Source organism: Abrus precatorius, unplaced genomic scaffold (assembly GCF_003935025.1).
Source record: "Abrus precatorius isolate BTA unplaced genomic scaffold, Abrus_2018 Scaffold5, whole genome shotgun sequence".
NCBI lineage: Eukaryota > Viridiplantae > Streptophyta > Magnoliopsida > Fabales > Fabaceae > Abrus > Abrus precatorius.
The window spans coordinates 12,460,881-12,482,177 of record NW_020874395.1 but is presented as its reverse complement, the minus strand read 5'-3'; the positions used below and the strand labels follow the sequence as shown (position 1 = coordinate 12,482,177).

The 21,297-nt window shown below is 31.4% G+C and overlaps 2 protein-coding genes across 2 annotated transcripts; one reads left to right on the top strand and one right to left on the bottom strand.

Moving 5' to 3' along the window:
• The first annotated feature begins 6,968 nt into the window (after positions 1-6,968).
• LOC113866693 lies at positions 6,969-12,299 on the top strand. The gene is made up of 17 exons (XM_027501502.1): positions 6,969-7,149; positions 7,279-7,404; positions 7,844-7,985; positions 8,455-8,533; positions 8,834-8,884; positions 9,125-9,219; positions 9,312-9,390; positions 9,648-9,710; positions 9,812-9,862; positions 10,008-10,066; positions 10,567-10,636; positions 10,757-10,813; positions 10,929-10,982; positions 11,450-11,512; positions 11,609-11,653; positions 11,844-11,949; positions 12,244-12,299. The coding sequence occupies exons 1-17, from the start codon at positions 6,969-6,971 to the stop codon at positions 12,297-12,299; spliced, it is 1,377 nt and encodes a 458-aa protein (XP_027357303.1).
• Positions 12,300-14,060: 1,761 nt separating this feature from the next.
• On the bottom strand, positions 14,061-21,072 carry LOC113867607 (LRR receptor-like serine/threonine-protein kinase ERL1). Its single transcript, XM_027503007.1, has 27 exons — positions 20,943-21,072; positions 19,585-19,723; positions 19,420-19,491; positions 19,255-19,326; positions 19,059-19,130; positions 18,907-18,978; positions 18,718-18,789; positions 18,498-18,569; positions 18,307-18,378; positions 18,151-18,219; positions 17,913-17,984; positions 17,739-17,810; positions 17,597-17,668; positions 17,445-17,516; positions 17,291-17,362; positions 17,105-17,176; positions 16,928-16,999; positions 16,776-16,847; positions 16,609-16,680; positions 16,435-16,506; positions 16,255-16,326; positions 16,079-16,150; positions 15,932-16,005; positions 15,649-15,816; positions 15,252-15,590; positions 14,662-15,032; positions 14,061-14,423 (listed from the first exon to the last, which is right to left on the bottom strand). The coding sequence occupies exons 1-27, from the start codon at positions 21,070-21,072 to the stop codon at positions 14,061-14,063; spliced, it is 3,021 nt and encodes a 1,006-aa protein (XP_027358808.1).
• Between the last annotated feature and the right edge of the window lie 225 nt (positions 21,073-21,297).

Below are 21,297 nucleotides of genomic sequence, written 5' to 3'. Positions count from 1 at the left end.
TAGGGAAGCGAAATCCAAAAATTGCCCCCCTTTGAAAGCCTTCAAATGTTAAAAGACAAGGGTAAATTTGACATTTGAATCGTGCATAAAATAGCGGTCGCAACGGCCGCGATTTTCAGCGATTCGCGGCGTTCCCGCCCTTACACAAAACGGGGACGCTATGCACTCTGTGTCGCCGGCAGGGAGCTGCTCCGCTCCGCTCCGTGAAGAATGAAGAGGTTGCAGTCCCTCACTTTGCTGGGCCTCAAAGCAATCCATTGCCTTAGGCTCCATCGCAGACCTTTACATTGCCAACAACATCTTAACTGCTTATGCCAAATGCACACAATTACCCCTCGCCCACAAACTCTTCGACCAAACGCCCCACTGAGACACTGTCTCTTGGAACCCATCATCTCCGCTTATGCTAACTCTGGTAACCTCGACAAAACGTGGCGGCTCCTCAGTGCCATGAGAAGGCCTGCACTTGCCCTTGACAGCCACATTCCGTTATGCTCAAGATGGGACTATCAAAAACGTGTTTTCTGGTTGTGTCCACCTGGACATGGATGCCAAGTGTAGGTGTTGATGATGCCGGAACGCAATTATGTGTCGTGAAACACGCAAGTTGCCGGCTATTCATGAGTTGGCAATCGTGACGTGGCGTTTTGGGTGCTAAGGTGTATGGAGGTTGAGGATGTGGAGATTGATGATGGCACTGTGTCTCCACTTTTGACATTGTTTTATGATCCTGAGTTTGATGGGTTGGCAATGCAGTTGCATTGTAAAATTGTGAAACTTGGGCTTGAATTGTTTAACACTGTCAGCAATGCTGCTATCACGGCATATTCGGAGTGCTGTTCTTTGCAAGATGCCGAGAGAGTGTTTGATGGTGTTTTTGCGTGTCATGATTTGGTTACGTGGAACTCTATGCTTGTGCTTACTAGCTGCACCTTCAAAGAATAGATTCTTCTCATTATAAGATTTGCTCTTGCAACATCATAGTAAGGAATATTGGCAATGGGGTACGTCAATTTACTATGAATTTGGTCTACCAGCAATGAGTACATAGAAGAAGACAGGTATGATATGACTAAGGTAAGCTACTCCTGCAGTTAAATTGACACACAAAAGCCCATGTGCTTATTCATGAAGGCCATTGCAGAGTTTTGAATGTTGTTTATTTGGTTTCCTAGATCGTTTCTGTGTCTGATCTCCAAAGCTACAACTTCAACACATAAGGCACTAGAAATTCTCACAGTAGTGGTGAATAAGGAAGGCTTTGGAACAAGAATTTCAGCGGGTGCATCCATATTTGACTAGTGAACACAGCGTATGAATGCCTAGGTCATTGGATAGAAGGCTTGGATTGGAGGAAATTGTGGGAATAAAACTGTTTTAAGTAAAAAAAAAATTTGATCGGTTGCATGCTTCGATTTAGGGTATTAAACAAGTTATTTTTTGTCAAAGAAAAACTTCAACACAAAAAAAATTACTTAAAAAATAGATAAAGAAGAATTAAATTTGTATAATATTAAATATTTAGCATGAATTATTACTATAAACAATATTAAATAAAATATAATAATTTATTATCAAATTGAATTACATATTTATCTATTTTTTTTACTTTCATTGTTGATAATTGTTAAATCATTTTAACTATTTTTATTTATATAATTTTATAAGAAATTTTTAGCACATTATTTTTTAATATTATTTGAGTATTAACCATAAAATTTGAGTATTTATAAATTAAAAAAAAAACTAGTGTTATATTAATTATATTAAAGTATAATTAAAAAAATCATCGATATCTATAGAACATAAATATTGAATTTCAACTTTATGCTTAACTCGTAATTCACAAAAACTTAGATTAAACTAATAGCTTGTTAGATTTAGTTGTAATTGGTAAAATAAATTGGCTCTATCCAATTAACCTGTATAAATTGATTAATATATATATATATATATATATATATATATAATTTTATGCTTAGATTAATTTCATTATTTTTGTTATATTCAGACTAACTAATATATATGTCTGTACATATATACATATAACACTTGTTTAAATTAAAAAATAAAAATATTTAATTTTAGCCATTAAATTTTAGTAAATAATTGAAATTAGTTTTTAGAATTAAAATTGTCACGTGATATATCAATCATGTCTTACAGATCTTGCGTGCTTTATTTTTACTTTCTATGCTTTTTTCGAATATAGCAAGACATAATAATTTTTTAAAATGAAAAAAGAAAGTTAAAGTCTTAGGTATGTTTGTTTTCTATTTTTAAAAGAGTTTTCAATTTTTTTTAAATATAGTATAAATTTATATTGTATTTAAAAAAAATTGAAAACTCTTTTTAAAAGAGAAATGAAACATATCCTTACAATCAACAAGTAAGAACTAATTATTTGAGTTTATATGCTCTGTTTTCAAGTAAGATGTGAGATATACCTCATTTCCTATCTACACAAAAAGCTTCATTTATATGTTCTATTTTTATCTACTAAGTCCTTTCTCTTATCTATTGTCACTCTTTGTTCTTTAAGAGTATTTTGCTTAATTTATTTATCATTCTTATTTTTAATTGAAATCCCTTTGACAAATCATAAACTATTACGATAAACTACTACTCATCTTTTCATTATAGTTCTAATTTAATTCAACTGCATACATAAGTTGCAATACATGATGGTTTTTTTTTCAAGTAAAAACAATCTATAAAGTGAGTGTTGGATATACGTGAAAACGTTTATTTAAAAAATCAATTTCAATCATTTACTTAAATCTAATAGTTATAATTAAATGTTTTTATTTTTCATTTTAAACTAGTGTTTTTGCACCATACACCCCTGTATATATACATAGACACGAACACACAGAATCTAATTAATGAACCTAAAACTCAAACTGAAATAATCTAAATTAAGCTAAATAATTTATTTTAACACCTCTAAATTTTATCATTCTAAAATAAAATATATTTATCTCTCTTTTACAAATTAATAATTAATACATTTTTACGTTATTACTTTACTTAGAAAGAATTATCCTTTTGCTGATTTACAAATACATTAACCTAATTAAAAAAATAAAAGAAAGAGAATGTTAGCAACCATTTTTTAAAACATTCCATGTAACAAATTCTTAGTTAAAATTTATTAAAAGTTAAAAAATATAAAAACTTAATTTAAAAGTAAAAAATAAAATAAAACCTAAATAATTTTTGTAATTCATGTTGATAACATTATTTATAAAATAAAATACTTATTACCATACATGTAAATTTAAAAGGAAATTGTATATCATTTCTAAATTAATGATTGTAATTTTTTGAGTGTCTTTAAAATTAAAAAATATTTATATTTTGTAAAATAAATTAATAACTTTATTATTTATTAATATTATTTACTGTATAAAAAAACATAAAATACTCTCCTAATTTATAATTCAAAATAAAAATTACCCAAAAATAAACCATAGACAAGTCCAACACAAATCACAAAGGGGTAGTTGGCGCTTAGTTGTTATCCGCAACCCCCAAGACTGCACAATTTTGAATTGGTAGGAGCGTTTCACTTCTAAAGAAAAGGACAAATATGTCCTCTCGCTAAAGTACAAAGAAATATAACAGGTTAGGGTATAATTGGAACTTTAATCCATTTGTAGACAATTAGAAGAAACCTCCCACATTACGTGCTGCATGGCACAAACCATATTTTTCCACGTAGAGACAAACAAGTGGCTTAGATTTTGCATTATGAATATATGAGGGTAAAGGACCTTATTGTATTTTACTCATTCTGTATCTTTCTCTTTGTTCTTCATGCATTTGTTTAAAATTCAAAAACACATGTAAATAGAAGGATTGTGGGGATTCTCATAGATGACTCCAACAAATGCAGGTTTCATAATTTACTAAAGTCAAATGTGAAAGTGTGACATGTTCCCCCCTTCCTATGGATATGGGGAAAAATCTATTTGAGATTTACTACATGAAAGAGAAGATAAACAAATGTCACAAGAAAACAAAATTGAATTCAATTTTGAATGCACTGAGATTTTAAATGTTTATGATTGAAAAGTTCTCAAATTTTACACAAGTTTTTTTTTCTCTTTTTTGGCTTCTGTCTTTATTCACACTAAACTAATTTTAAGCTTTCAGGATTTCCATTATTTTCTTCAAATAACACTCTCATCATCCTGGGGCTTTATGCAAAACAAAAGGGAAAAAAAAAAAAAAAAAACTCTTTGCTATTATGTTTGGGAGATAATTTTATTTTTTGGTAATTAATATGTTTAAATTTTAATATATGAGATACCATATGACAAACAATTCTTCATTATATTTGTAAAGGCAGAAACACACTGATATAAATATAAAGAAAATTAAAAAAATATATATTTGATCATGATTTTATTATATTTGAACTTTAAATCTATCTCAACCCTAAAAACTAGAGTGAAAATTATTTTATAATGTAAAACTTCAACATTGTAAAATAATAAAAATCAAAATTAATGGGCATTTTTTATACTAAACAGACATTAGAATTGACCAATATAAGTTTGGAGAAGCATCCTCTTTGTATATACACAGTAGTTTTCAAAGTGGTACAAGTTGAGCTTAGAAGAATTATATATCAAACATATGTAACAGTCATCCTTTAAAATATGGTAAATGATCTTATTTAAAAATTATGTTTTGATTGTTTTCTAAGCTCACATGAATCAATCTGCATTTTCATTTTCTTTACTCATTTATCTCTTGCACTCCTTTTTTCTAATCCAAATCATTTAAGATTATTCTTTTTTCCACCCCTTTAATCCTCCATTTATTTTTCTTCCACCAAACTCTATTTTAGTAACATGCATTGCACATTTATTGTCATTATTTTATCACATATATAATAGAAGACCTTCTAAAGTAAGCCCTCATTTCTCTGTATTTTTTAAAACAAAAATTTTTTTAATAAAAAAATATGTTTACAAAATTATTAAAGATTATATATGTACATATAAGAGGTACAACCTTTTGACATTTGGAGTGTACCTTTTGGAACATTGTATACAAAAAAAAGAAGATAAAATATAAGAAATAAAAATAATGATATACGAAATTGCATACAACGTCATTTTTTAGTAGCTCAAATAATGGAAATATTAGTTTTCAAAAAATGAAAAATATACATTTACTTGATCGTTTTTAGGAATCAATCCCCTGTAAAGTACTTAATTTACTTTTGAAGTAAATGTTAAATAAGCAATTTTTTAAATGTTATCCAATAATATATAAACAGAAAGTAATAAATAATATTTGTTTATTAAAAGTTGTAGCATTAAATGTTATTAATGCATTAGATTATGTGATGATTTTTAATAAAAAAAAATCAACTTTGCTGTATATTGCTAATAAGTTTTTTACAACTTATAAGATAAACATCAAATAAAAATTTATATCTACTTATTCTCTTAAAAGATATGAAAAAATATTAAGAACTATTTTATCAAGTAATTAAGAGAATTTATAAGTGTAAATATACATATTGTATATATTTAAACACATTAAAAAATATTAAATAAAAGAGTGACTTATACTTCAATTTCATTCTATTTTACTTTGTTACAGAACTTTTTTATATTTATAAAATCTATACAAGATCCTTGTAATTTATAAATAAATAAGCTAATTTATGGTTATTTTTTTATAAAGTTTAACATTTTTTTAATCCTTATAAATATTGTTATTTTTAAAATTAGTTACTATAAAAAATTTAATATTTAGTTCTTAACACTTTAAAAGAGTAAACAATTAGTTTCAATTGTTTAACAATTTTAGTAAAAGTTAACCCCTAATAGGAACTGAGTTTTTACTCTTTTAAAATGATAGAGATTGAATATCAATAAAAATTGTATAGAAACTAATTCTAAAAATAACATCATGAATAAAAACACTTCATGAAGTTGTTAATCGAAAAGATAAAAACAAATAATATTTCCACATTTTCAAAATAAAGAGAAACACTTTAAAATTGTTACAATAAAATTTTAATCACATGAATTATCGTGGCATACTAATAACATGGATCAAACTAATCTATTCTAATAATTTTTTCAAGAATTCACAATAAAAAGATGTTTGAATTATTAAAAAAAAAAAAACTTTAAACATGATAATACTTCTCCAATTAACTTTATTTTCCAGCATTAAATGATAAAAAAACATATTGATATTACAATAGATTGAATAAATAGATGTGAGGTTACATTAATTCACTCTTAATTAAATATTTTCCTTTAAATACTATTTCTATAGGTGGTAAGATATGTGAAATCCAAGTCTATCACCCCACATAATACAAAATTCAAAATTTGGTAAACCTTGTCTCTAACTTGGGCGGCATATAAAAACCCAAACTAACCAAACCCATTTCTTCAACTCTGTTTTTCTCCTCTTTCTGCCATTTCCCTCTCAACAACGAAATCTTCGCCATTCTCTCCGAACATTTTCTCTTCCGACAACATTTCCTCTTTTCATTCAATTATTAGGGTTCCACAGCATCACAAAAAAGAAGAAAAAAATAATCTTAAGAAAAAAACTCAAATAATTAATTAATTTCCATTCCGAACTTTCTCTCTCGTTTTCCGGGAAAATCGAATTACGACGAATTTTCCCAGGAACGAGAGAGGAGGTGAGGGGATTCCACGCTGCAAAAGTCGTTCCACTTTGTCTTTCATTTGATGATCACAATTTCGTTGCCCCTCGCATGGTTCATCATTGATGCACCCTCTTTTTCTTCTTCAATTCCAACTTTGAGAGAAACTACGAAGACCCTTGCTGGGGGAAACTTCGAAAAATCAAAACTTGCTCTTGAATCTCCATTGGGTGGCATTGTTTTAATCATGGCTAGTTAAGCTTTTGAAGAGAGAGAAACACACACACACACAGAGAGAGAGAGAGAGAGAGAGAGAAATATGGAAGAAGAGTTCGAGGAGATTGAGGTAGAATACGCGCCTCTATGTGGGAATCACGAAATTGATATTGATTATGAGTTCGACGCTCCTCAATTCTACGATTTCTCTCATCTAGAAGCGTTTTGGGATGCCGCGGAAGCAGAGGAATGGTTTGAATTCGCCGCTAGTGATCCACCTTCACGTAAGAATTTAAGGAAAATTACACCTTGTTTGTGATGTTTGAAAATGTTTTGTTGTTGCATTGCAATTAAATGTTTCTAAAAGGCAAAAAAAAAAGAGTTTTGATTGGTTTATTTATTGTTTTGTGCAGCATTTCTCGTGAAGTTGAGATGGGGAAATTCCGGTGCAATGGAAAGTGTGAATATCATTACTGAAAACTCTGGTCCTTGCGTGGAGCCTGGACAAATTTCAGCCATTGAGCATGATGATAGCAGAGGTAAAGTTTTTCATTTCGTTGTGTCTGCATTGTTTTTAAATTGATGTCACAACGTTTTGATGAATTTAGCTCAAAATTTTTATTATAAGTTTTCGGAATTTAGCTAATCAGTTTCTTGGTTAATGCATTAAAAATTAAAATTTTATATATATTAGAAATCAGATAGGATGTATTAAGAATCAGCTGCATTAATAATATTTTTCTGACAAAAATTTAATTACCATTTGCCTAAGTTTTTGCATTGCAAACATGAATATTTTTCGTTTATGTGAAAGTTGGGCCTTCATCAAATTTCTTACAGATGGTTTACTATGTTTTGAATCTGGACTTTAGTTTTGTATGTAGAATGAAATTCGCTGATCTTTTTTTTTTTTTTGGTAGTTTTATGTGATTCTCTTAAACTTTTTGATTTATCGTTTAATTTGGTGATTGAATGCAGATTTGTTAAATGGTAAGACAAAGCATCTGAGGAAGTCTAGTCGATCAAACTCAAAAGATTTCTCTTTTATGAGACCAACAGCAAGTCATTTGGCCAAGCAGAAGAACCCTTCAGAAGACCAAACCCCTCGAGATTCCAGAAGGTGCAAATTATATCTCATCCCAGATTTGCTTGGTCATGGTGGCTAATTTCATTTTGCAGTTACTTTTTGATGTTGTTATATGATTTTTTATATATAAAAATAGATTAAATATTTGTTGGGTCTATGTAAATATTGCATCATTTAATTTTTGGTCTTTGTATTTTTTTTATTATTTTTGACACTTGTAAATTTTAACTTTTTTAGAATAATTTTTATCTCCACTTAAACATGTCATTTCAAAATATTTTAAAATTTGTATAGATTAAAACTAAAGAAATTTTTTAGACCAGAACTAAAAGAAACCATACTTATAAGACTTAAACAAATTTGATATTGATGCACTCATGCATGGCATTTTATCTTATGAATAACATATTTATAAGAAATTTTTATCACTCTTTTCCTTTTGTTAACTTCCTTTTTTTTATTTCCCTTGTGGTTCATCTCCTCTGTCATTTAAACTTAGCAGGTTTCAGAGACAGAATTCTTCTTCCCCAGATGCCCAATTAACCAAAAGGCAGAAGCTTGAAGCTGGTTACTTGCGCACGGTATGCTCAAGTTTATGAATAAACCTTCCATGCTAACTATTATGAAATCTTTAGCTTAATTTAATAGCGCATGCTAACCATAGTCCTTAAAGTGACAAGTAAAAAGCTTTTGTTAGCAAATATTGTTAATGCCTTTTTTTTTCTGTAATTTTCAATGCATTCTAATGTAATTTTAAAAAATATATTTTAATCTCTTAGCCAATATTTTTAAGACATTAGTTAGCAATACTCAAATTTAATTTTTCAGCCTTTACTGTGCATGATCTCTTTCTCCTCTTTCACTGCTGAAATTCATGACAGGTTGCTCGTTTGAAGCATCAAATTCTTTTTACACATAAGAAAACTCATGAGGTAACCATTTTTTTTGGAATATGATCCATTATTTGTTTGACAATAGAATTATGTTAGTCATACCCTAAAAATGGGATGTATAAAATGAAAAGTAAAAAATGCGAATAAGTAAAAAAATAAGGTGGAAATTAGGCAAAAGTAGTATATGAATATAGTTGTTGTTGACACCCTCACACTGTCACACAAGGAAAGTTGGTGTAATAACCATGAATTGCTATGTCTAACTTTGTTATAATGCAGGTTGATGGTAATGACATCAATTCATCGTCTAAAACAAACGTTACCATTCCTAAAGAATCTAATTTGGTGACATCTCAAAGGGCACAAAGACACAAGTAAATCATATTCTCATATTGTGGCATCCTTTGTTTTAAACATTTTTTGTGACATACTTGACAAAATGTTGGATGGTGTTGTGCTTTATTAGGTCTAAAACTAATGCTCAATCAGATGGAACTACAGTGTCAAGTTCTCAAGTGCTTAAAGCACGCTCTTTACATAAAAAAGTAAGCACTTTCAGTTTCAATTGTACTTTGGAAGAAACTAATTAGTACCTAATGATAACGGATGTAAATGTATGGACTTTTTATGTAATGCGTGCTAAAAAGGTTACCTGTTAAAAAAAATATTAAACATTTGAAATTATCATAAAAAATATGTATGAAATATTTTTCATGAAATAAATATTTTTAATTTTTTAACAAGCCCTCGAGTACATGTTAAAACAATCACTTTTTTATAATTAACTTTTTGGGCGTGGCAGATTTTGGAGGGTCCCTCAAAACTCTTTCCCAAGATCAAAACACAGCGACTAACAGAATTTCAAGTAATCAAATTTTTTAGTCATATTTTGACTCTTCACTGATGCATTATTTTCAGTGAATGTAATGAATTACGTAATTTTGTTTCTTAACAATTATTTTTCAGGTATTCCACTTGAGAACATCAGAGAGGGCAATGCAACATACGTCTAATAATGTTAGTTAAATAATTTTTGCTGTAGTTATTGTGTCTTAAGAATTTTTTGCTTCTGTTTATGTTTCACTCAAGTAAGTGGTTTAGTTTTGTATTCTCAAGTAATCACATTCCCCTTATTCTCAATGTTTTGTGTTTTCCATTGCAGGCCAGAGGTAATTTGAACTGCATTTCTATCTCAAATACTGAAACAAGGGATCTCAAAAGGTATAAACACAATTTTTTTTTTTGTTACATTAAACATAAAGAATTTTGTATAATGATCCAGTAGAAAATTAATTTAAATATGAGATTTTAAAATATTATATATTGAAATATAAGATTTTAGAGAAAATATATCGAAATATAAAATTTTTAGAAAAGTTTAATTTTCTTAAAAAAAGTGCATGATAATCAAAACCACTCAAACAAGGGCCCGTATATAATATAATACCCTTTCATAATAAGAATATTTTGTTACAGTCACAGAAATGGCACGTGGATCTTTAGTGATTCATGCCTGTAGCTTTTGATCAATTGTTAAACGGTACGTAATAAAAAAATTTACGTATTTTATTAGAATTTATAAGATATTATAAAATATAATGTATTATTAATGTTAAATATTATAATTTAAAATTTTTTTACTATGTATTTTTAGACATATGTTAAAAAAAATTCCCATAAATAAAGAATTATAAATTTTCTCTTATTATTATTGTTGACAGCACAAACTCTGGCTCAAAGCAAGAGAAATGTAGAACGATTAACAAACTCCGAGGTAGCACCGATGATAAGGTAAGTTATCATCATAATGTTTAAGGTTTACAGTGGTATAGGTGCAATTTTTCTTTAAAATTCATTTTTAATAAAGTAAAAAGTCAATGATTATATACATATATGATGTGTTTGCATCAGCAATTCTCAAGTAATGGGGAAAGAGGTGTCTTCCGAACTGTGAAAGTATTTCCACTGGTAATGTGTTGAGCGCACGTTTTTGTAAATTTTCATGTTTGTTGTGTGTGTATATATATATATATATATATATATCTTTCATTGTAATTTCTGTTTTTCTTTTATTTCTTCTTAGGAATCAAACGACAAGAGATCTCTAAATGAACCACCCACAGAATTATTTAGCAAGGTAGTAACATGCTACAAGTAACTACTAAGAGTTCAATTTTTTTTTTCACTTTTTCGATTTAACTAGTTTTAAAGAATAATTATTTTCTAAATTATAAAGAATAAGTGTTTCTAAATATGTTACTAATTTGTCATGAAGAACTAGTTTTATAGTTGGGATTTGATTCTCAAGTCAATGTTTATAATTTTAGTGTCTTACTAACCAGTGCCTTTAGGATATTAAATAAGAAATTAAAAGTGATAAATTTTTTATTAAAAGTTATACTGAATTACATTAGAAATTAAGGGGAAAAGGGTATTTATTAAATTTTCTGGCAAAAAAATAATTATTTTTTTTTTTGTTCCTTAACCAATATTCTTAGAGCAGTGGTTATCATTTGCCGAAACTTTATATGCTACATGTTAGCATGGATACACAATGATTATTTTCCCTATCATGGTGGTTTGATTTTGGGGCCTAATTTGCAGCTCTCCATTGCTTCTGAAAAACAAAATACAAAATCACCATCAAAGGAGAAGCCAATTTCTAAGGTTCATCTTTCTTAACACTCCTATGAAAAAATTGTTTCTTTTAGTTTCTGAAGCATTCCTATTAATGCATGATTGTTCCTAATTAATCTATTGCAGGGCTTGAAAGAGAATAGACCAGGATCCTTGAGACAGGGGCATGAGGTATGTTAGTGGTTGGTATTGTACATTCATTGATAAAAGTTACATTATATTGTCCATGAAACACAAATTCATGTTTAGCAAATAAAATTTCAGACTATACTGGATTATATTGGTTACTTCTCACTTTTGATATGGATGTAAATTTTACTTAAATGCAAATCTTATTTTTGTCATAACATTTAACTTATAGAAAATGAATTTGATCAAAGAAGGAATTCAGAGACCATGTGGAAAGGAGTATCAATGTGTGAGTGAAATGGGATCCATCATATCAAAGCAGACCTATATGCTGGCAAGTAGAACCAAATCTAAATATAATTTGCTTCCAAAACTGTTTATTGGTTTTTTCAATGCGTACTTAAGAATACATAGTAATAAAGAATTAATAAATAGTAACTTTTTTATTAAAATGCTCAACAATTAATGTTATTATTACATAAATTTTGTGATTTTCAATAAAGACTTACTACATTTTAATTTGTATTGTGTGTCCTTAAATATGCAGTAAAAAAATCATTTGTTTGCCATCGTTTGAAAAGACAACCGCATAAATTACACAAAAATCTTGTTTTTTTTTTTTTTTTACACAGGAGATTGGACATTAGCTGAAAATAGAGTGGGGGTTCTCCTAATTGATGCTTGTTAGTCTAGGCACATTTGCTTAAAATTCCATAAGAAAGTGTTCCTCTCATTAATGGAAGTTCAAATGTAATTTATATTGAAAATACCCCAAACGGGGCCTTATTTGCTAACCAGGGCTTAAAAGGATTCTATTACTTAGATTTAGAGAGGAAGTTCCAAGATGGAATTTAATACTTGCAATGTACAACAATGCATTAGACTTTTCAAATTTCTTAATGTCCTTTTCCCTTTCCTGTTAAGTCTATGTATGAAAAAATTTCCAAAATGTAATGTGGTGTGCTACAGTAAGAGGGATAAAAAAAATACTATACTTGTAAATTGCTTTTGGTTCCCAAACAGTCTAAGGTAACCTGGTAGTGATAAATGCCTCTCCTTTTGCATTTTCTTTGACAATTTTCCAACCGTAGGCCACTTGGTTCACCCTTCTGTACAAGCAGTGTCTGTTCACATACTATCTACCTTTAATTAAATTCTAATATTTTAAATTGAAATAAAATTGTTATGCACTATAAACTGTGAAGTTTAGTACTTGTCCAAAATAAATGGAATTATACCGAAGGTTTAACTAAATTAGTGTACTAAGTCATATATTTAAAATACAAAAACTTTTATTTTAAATGAAAACTTCAGATATTAGAATGAATAACCTTGGCTTCTTAAAAAGTTTACAAAAATTCAATACATTTAACCCTTTTTCATTACTTATGTCGATTTTTTTTTACCAAACATGTCCTCTCTTATATTTTTATTTTTTAGACACTTTACACTGCCTCACCATGCTGATTCTCACACACTGGGCACAGCTCTGTACAGATTAAAAAAAATGGCACACGATAAGTACAAATTAATTTTACAAGTTAGAAAGGAGATCGAAATAGATCACCCTCTTATCATTCATTAAAAGCCACCTCATAGCAAAATTTCATTGAATCAAGTAATTCAATGAACAAAATTCAGAGCTCCGTGTTGGATCGAATTGTCATCACTTATAAGATCGATCATCGCAAATGAAGTCAATTGAAGGCACATATCAGTGCTAGCATATGGCTTAAATCACCATGAGATGCCATTAGCCTAGTCTATAAAGTGACTAGTGTACTTTTGAAGAAAATGCGTAAAATTGTGTTTAACTATTAACTAAAAAACTAACTGTTGAAAACTTAAAATTGTTTTAATTCCAAAAACACCAGCCAATTAAACTCATTCACCCTCACGTACCACTTTTCTTGAAATTAAAATTTTACATGGCATGATATAACCAAGTAACAACGCTTTGCATCAGTGAACCGAAATAAAAAACAATACTACTTTGTATCCCCAACCATTTCCATAATTCTATGTTAATTTACAAACCTCAAATAATTTTAAAACTTAGGAATAAACTTTGGTATGATAAGAGAGAGAGAGAGAGAGAGAGAATACAGTAATCTAATTTAAGGTGGAGACATCTACCTGGGATGCTTCTAGTGATATATATAGTTGAACCATTCACATAAACTATGTATGCAAGAAATTCCATTGACTGTTACTACATACTACTACTAAAGAGCAATACTTGCTACAAACTACGGTGACCATTTTCTACAAGCTCTTTTCTCTTGACTGTTCTTGATCATCCCAAAAAAGTGTAAAAATCCAATGACCCATCTAGCTGTTAAGGGGAAAAAACTACCATACAATTTCCAAAAGTCTTAGTTGTTTGTCCACCCTCTTCACTCCAACCTTTGGCTTTGACATGAATCACGGATACAACAAGATCAAGTGCTTAGAGGCTGTTTGACACAACATCCTCAAAGTGAACAAACCATTGATCATTAGAGTACTTCTCCTGCGGAGGTTGTAGCCTATCCATTTGTGGGTGGTGGAGGTGGTTTCTTTTTTGTATCACAAATTGTGCATAATCAATGGTCTTTGTAGGAGGGGCAAAGATGTTGCTGGGAGGTGCAGGGAGTAGTGATCCCAAGACCCTAGCAACTTCATGCATGGTAGGCCTCTCAGAAGGATTTGTTTTTGTGCAAAGCAATGCAAGCTGAAAGGTTTTCTTAACATGGGCCAGATCCATGCAGGTAACAGATACTTCAGGATCCACTGTCTCCATTACAGTGTTGCTATCGGCTTTAGACAAAATCTGCAAGGCATGTTTACACACATCATTGCCAACTTTAACAGTAAAGGACTTCATATTTCATTCACAAATGATGATTTTATGTATTGGCAACATAGCATATTAAGAGTACACATGTATAATCATATACCAAATGCTCCAGACCAACCTAACAAACCATGTAAACGTTATTACTCAGATTCTAGGTGTCTGCCTATGGATAATTATAAACCCAAAAATGAATAATGCAGAAAGTACTTACCAAATGATGCAAGTTAGAATCATTGTCCACCGCTTTCTTCCCAGTTAGTAGCTCGAGTAGAACAATGCCAAAGCTATATACATCAGATTTTTCATTCAGCCTAGATGTCCGGGCATACTCAGGATCAATATAGCCTATTGTTCCAAGAACATATGTTGATGCATGAGTTTTTGTTGTTGATAAACATTTGGCAATGCCAAAATCAGAGAGATGAGCTTCAAAGTTCTCATCCAACAGGATATTTGAGGACTTTATGTCCCTGTGAATGATTCGAGGATTGCAGTCATGATGGAGGTAAGCAAGTCCTTCAGCAGCTCCAACAGCAATCCTCAAGCGTGCCTCCCAATCAAGTTTTACCTTTTTCATGGGACCTTCAGACAAGACAGTTTATGTCAAAAAAACAAAGTTTTACACTACATTTGCTGATTTCTCTTAAACAATGGAAACAAATGTGTTCAGAAATTCTAGACATCATCAATCTGAGGAAGATTACAATGCCCATGCACCTCATACATTTTTTTTTAACACAGGATGTCATATCATCAATGTGAAAATTTGTAAGGAGTTTTACCAAGGTTCAGTACATTTACCATGAAGAAGATCCCAGAGAGAGCCATTCTCCATGTAGTCATAGAAAAGAAGATTTCCATAAGGAGTTAGGGCATAACCATGTAAAGTAACAAGATTCCTATGTCTGATGCTGCCAACAGTTTCAAGCTCTGTCTCAAACTCCCTTGAGTTGTGTGGATGCTGGTTGTACAGTCGTTTAATTGCAATTGGTCGGGAATTCTTCAATACACACTTGTATACGGTACTAGAGGCACCATACCCTATGATATATTTCTCATCAAGATTCTCAGTAACTCTCATAATATCATCAAAGGTGTGGATGGCCAGGCCCATATGAAGAATTACAAGCTTGGGTGGCCCTGAAGAGAAGGAAGCAAAAGGCAAAAGAAATGAAGTGAGTATTCAGGCTCACAAAACAATGAAAAATATAAGTATGTCTTAAACTCAACATGCCTTGCCCAGTTCCTCTAGACCCTTTAAGCAATTGCTTTGATTGGCTTGATCTGTAGATAGCAATAGATACCATGGCCAATACTGTGATGATACCAAATACGAGACAAACAACCACAGCCCTTGAAAAAACCACTGAACAAAGAAGTACCAAGTAAAGCTTACTATATTTAAATATTATATTCTCAGAAAAAATGCAATATTATTATCATAATTGTAACTATCAAGTCATTTCAGATGGATGTTACACCTCTGGATTTTGGCATGTAAGTACCACATATTGATCCTATCCAATTTCCACATAATAATGGATTTCCAATGAAGCTGCAATATATCACATTACAAGTCATTATAAATGGAAGTTAAAACCAAGAAATTCGGCATTTCTGCACAATACCTGTCGGCAGAAAACCGTGAGAAGTTCCTCATAAGTGGAATGACTCCAGATAAGTTATTGTAAGAGACATTCCTAGCACATGAAGCATGCAAAGCATTCAGAAATGAGACACACATCAGACACAACACTGAAGAAAATTATCATAAGACAGCTGGCTAGTTGTTAGGAATACACACAGGGAGTTAAGACTTAAGCAATTGGTAAGCTGATCTGGAATCTTCCCATGCAAATCATTGTTGTTCAAAATCCTGTCATACAGTTCCAGCAAAAGAAAAGAAAAAATTCGTGAACACGTTATTCTGAATATGAGCAATGAAAATAATATCAAACAGGAGATATATCATGGCTTAACATACAGAGACACAAGATTCTGCAGCTGACCAATTTCCGGAGGGATGCTACCCGACAGTCGGTTGAAAGACATATCACTAAAGAAAAAAAATTTATTATGGATACTTACAACCACAAGGACATACAATGTGATAGGACTCAAATGAATTTTAAACTTCAAAAAGAGCAACAAAACTCACATTATTTGTATGCTTTTTAGGTTTCCAAATTCAGCAGGCAAGGGACCCTGAAGATTATTACCGCTCAAGTTCCTGTATATATAATGGATTAATATTACATAACTGCAGCAACAAGTGAAACCCAAAAATAAGTAGATTAAATGGTTTAACAGCAGCTTTCATCTTACAAGGTCAGAAGATGTTCAAGATAACCAACAGACCCTGGAATATGCCCTGAAAAATTATTGCTAGATAGATCCCTAAAACACAACATACAAAAACTAATTCAGCATATGCTGCCTTGCAACTCACCGAGTCAGATATACTTTCATGAACTTACAACGTATCAAGGTTTATTATATGGCCCAGCTCAACAGGTATACTCCCTTTGAAATTGTTTGCAGAAAGATTTCTGGAAATACAACAAAACTTTCTTATCACATTAATCAATAAATAGGCAAAGAAATCCACCACAAAAAGAATGAAGCAAGTCTTGATATAGTTAGATGAAACATACAAGTAAGTCAAACTCTCAAGGCTGCGAAAGCTCAAAGGAATTGAACCACTTAAATGATTACCATGCACATTACTGCAAAAGTAACAAATGATTGGACAATACTCCACAAGCCAAAGTATTGATATCTATCTAAATAATGTTAAATAACATTCCACATACTCTCAGCCAAGAGTTCAGAAATCTTACAACTTGTTCAAGGCAGTACAGGAGCTTATGTTATGTGGAATATATCCTTCGAGATGATTATTGGCAAGATTCCTGAACAGTAGTAAGTGAAGCAACTTAACATTACTGAAACTGCCATATGCAATGAACATGAGATGAAATGACCAAAACTCACAATTCAAACAAATGTTCAAGCTTCCCAAGTTCATCAGGAACTTCTCCAACTAGTTGATTGTTATGCAATTGCCTGCAAAAACAAAAGCTCTTTAGCAACTTCATGAAGAAAGCAGGAGATAATGTGGATACTCAAATTAGCGATCAACTCACAGGTAGCTTAGTCTTGACATATTGCCAAGTTCTGGAGGTATTGATCCAGTAATCATGTTTCCATGAAGGTACCTAAATGATAAAAAAACTAAGACAAAAATAACTAACAAGAGATATTATCATTGCTTGAAATCATACTTACAGCTTGCCAGTGAAAGACAAATTTCCTAGTATGGGAGGGATGGGTCCTGTCAGCTCATTCTCACTCAAATCCCTGCGATAATGTGATTGTACAATTATATATGATCACCGTACTGAAAGTATTTTCTAGAAATGTAACTTCAAACCAAAAAGTTTTCATGATTAGTATACTTACAAAATGGCAAGAGCCTGCATTAAACCAATGACTTCCGGAATCCTCCCAGTTAGTTTATTTCCTTGAAGTGACCTGGCAGAGAAGCCAATGATTATTGCATCCTATACAATTCATGGTTACAAGATCACCCAATAACAAAAAAAATACAACAATATCTTCCAGGAAGTGACTGAAAATATAAAAAAAGATAATCGAAGAAAGTTAGCAAGTAACAGGTTCACATCCAGGGTACACTCACAGAGTAGCTACTTGAAGAAATCCAATATTATAGGGGATCTCCCCAGAAATCTGATTATATGATAGATCCCTGAAACCCATTCAAAAGATGGAGTTACAATTTAGACAAAAAAACAACTCTAATGAAGCTACTGAATGCACCAGTGAAGTAACATACAAGATTTCAAAATTTGTACAGTTTCCAATGCTGTCAGGTATTGTACCAGTCAAATTATTGCCCCTCACATCACTGAGAAATCAGGTAAAAGTAAAACAGAACAAAATACCAAATGTAAGAAACCAAGGAAGATTGAAAGGAAATTAAAAAAAAAGAGAGAGAAACCTCATTGAAATGGTTGAAATACTCACAAATACCACAAACCAGTTAACTGACAGATATCAGGGGATAGTGTTCCGCTCAACATATTCCCTCGCAACCCACTATTACATAGTTACATAGACAGCACAAAAACAGTAAGCTTTCAACTCAGTATTTATATAATAGAGTTTCATAGTTTAGTAAGATATAATAGGAAACATGCAATAGCCTTAAATGTAAATGATACAAACAAAAGATAGAAGAACTAACAGGTACTGCAAGACTGCATTCCAATAGAGTAGTCTTGGAATCTCACCGGTGAGTCTATTTCGGGCAAGATCACTGAAACATGACAGTACAATTATTAGAACTTCTCCAAGAGAAGCCACTAACTGTCATTCCCATTGGATCATATTTTTGGCTTCATACACCCCCCTTAACAACAAAGTGGAAACTTACAGAGTCTTCAAGTTTGGAATTTGGGTTAAAGTCGAGGGGACAGGACCAGTCAACTGATTACTCTTTAAATTCCTGCATTCACCAGCTCAACTCACGACCCATAGTAGTGAAAAAGTAACACATTGAATGGCAAATTCTGGCTTCAAACTTACAGAAACACAAGCTGCTTTAGCTTTGATATGGAGAAAGGTATATCACCATATAGCTGATTATCAGACAAATCCCTTCCAAATTAAATGAATAAAAATATTATATCAGCATTTATATCATGGGAAACTCCAACACAGCATAACAAGGAAAACACGAAAAAAGATAATAGAAACAAGACCATAGCATCATGGTTCATACATATGAATAAGTGCAGCACAGTTCCCAATTTCATCTGGAATTTGACCAGTTAGTTTGTTTCCCGGCAGGTCTCTGTCAATGCCACAATTGCATAATTCAGACTAAACATAGACGTCAAAGCTAAGAGAAAGAGTATGATCAAATAAACCTAGATATGGTATGTACATGGATTGCAAGTTTCCTAAGTCACCAATTGCCGGTGATATCTCCCCGCCCAAGTTCAAGCTTGACAAATTCCTTCAAAAACAGGACAAAGCATATTAACTTAAAATGTAGTTATCAGAGAGATTAACACGACATGATTGAAGAGATCACAGATAGAAAACACACAGAGAAATCACGGTAAGGCTGACATTATCACACGAGACTCCACGCCAAGAACAGTAGTCATCATTGTGCACATTATCCCAATCATGCAGAACATCTTCTACATCGCTGAAAGAAGCCTTAATCTTCATCAATGCTTGTCCTACACACACGTTCATGTGCATGAAAAGTCAAGTACTTCAAAACTTCATTGATGCATAAAATCTATATGTAATCTACAGTGCCTTATCATCCATTCTTTCTTCTTTGTATTAACGCATCTTTTCGTTCATCTAAGCAAATGAATTCCTTTGCAAAATTCAGGTTTGGGTGGTGAAGTTTTAACCATGTTTCCTAGTTTTAAAAAGGTTCCATAAAAGCTATATAAGTAGATATAAAGGTGCAGATATTGATACTATAATTATTATTATAAGAATATTAGTCTACAACCCTTAAAAACAACAACCTTATCTTTTTATTAAGTGTATGAATAAACATTTGTCACTTGTTTAGCTATTATTTCATCATATACAGTTTTAGGATTTTCTTTCCACAAAGATTTAAATTAAAAAAAAAAAAAACTTAGCATTTTACTTGATGAGATTAAAAAAAGAAAATCGAAAAAGTACTTGCTTTTGATCCAAAGGCATGACTTCGCTACATTAAAAAAAGGCATAGATTGGATTTGCCACATTTGACCATTCACAAAGCACATGGGGTTCAATGACAGATCAAATCACACCGCACAAGCTTTAAAAAAAACTTACACATGTTACAACTAAATATACACTTGAAATGTTTCTCATCTATCAACAAACGCAACTAGAGTACTGCTTAGCCGCCAATAGAAGCATAATTGAAACGAATGTCGAAAAGCACAACAAACAAGCATGAACAGTAAAACATAAAAAATTGTTAGAGCAAAAACTTCCCATCAGCACCAAATACAGAAAAAAAAGGAATTTTATTATAATTACAAAATGGTCATTTTCATGTTTTCTTTCCTTTCATATTTTGCAACAGAAATACTATAAACAAAATTTCGTTTTTTTTTTTTTCGTTTCCTTTCACAAACTCTTTGCAAACAAGAATCAAATAAAATGGCATTTTTCGCAATTATTAGTAACTACAATTACTTTAAAAAATAATAAAAAAACACCATCACACAAATAACGAGCTCATTGCATTCCATTTCTCTGGGAAAACCCAGGATTGTAATAAAGTTTACGTTTTTAGTCCTTAAACACAACCATACGTGTTCCTCAAGCATACCCACATGCAAAAATACAAGAGGAAAACGATCACTCTTGTTGGAGCAAGTGAAGGAAACATGAAGAAAAAGGGGTGAGTGAGTGTTAGTAAAAACGGCAATGCACACACACCTTCATCACTAATGGGTGAAGCAAAAGAAGAGAGAAGCAACATCAGTTGCATTGCCACAACAAACAACAGAGAGTGTCTTCTGTGATTGCTAACAAAGATCAACAGCACCAAACCATGTTCATGTTCCATTACCACTCCCTCTAGTACAAACAAAATCTCACAGCAGAGAACAAAGAAAGGGACGATGAAGAGGTAACTATGATTACATTAAGGGCAATGTTAGCTTTGGTTTTTCAGTCACATGCAGAGCACGAGAGAGCAGAGAGGGTGGTGCAGGCGTTTGGCGTGAACTGCAGGGGAAAACATAAATGGGAGTGTTATGAAGAGAGAGAAAGTGAAGAAACATCGAGTCTG

What these genes read in the sequence shown, in the direction of transcription:
- LOC113866693 (XM_027501502.1), top strand. Translation starts at nt 6,969, where the DNA reads ATGGAAGAAGAGTTCGAGGAGATTGAGGTAGAATACGCGCCTCTATGT. An exon ending in TGAGCATGATGATAGCAGAG is followed by an intron (nt 7,405 to 7,843) that starts GTAAAGTTTTTC and finishes GATTGAATGCAG; the next exon opens with ATTTGTTAAATGGTAAGACA. An exon ending in GAGGTAGCACCGATGATAAG is followed by an intron (nt 10,637 to 10,756) that starts GTAAGTTATCAT and finishes TGTTTGCATCAG; the next exon opens with CAATTCTCAAGTAATGGGGA.
- LOC113867607 (XM_027503007.1), bottom strand. Translation starts at nt 21,072, where the DNA reads ATGGAACATGAACATGGTTTGGTGCTGTTGATCTTTGTTAGCAATCAC. An exon ending in AGCCTTACCGTGATTTCTCT is followed by an intron (nt 19,492 to 19,584) that starts GTGTGTTTTCTA and finishes CTGTTTTTGAAG; the next exon opens with GAATTTGTCAAGCTTGAACT. An exon ending in TCACGGTTTTCTGCCGACAG is followed by an intron (nt 16,006 to 16,078) that starts GTATTGTGCAGA and finishes GATATATTGCAG; the next exon opens with CTTCATTGGAAATCCATTAT.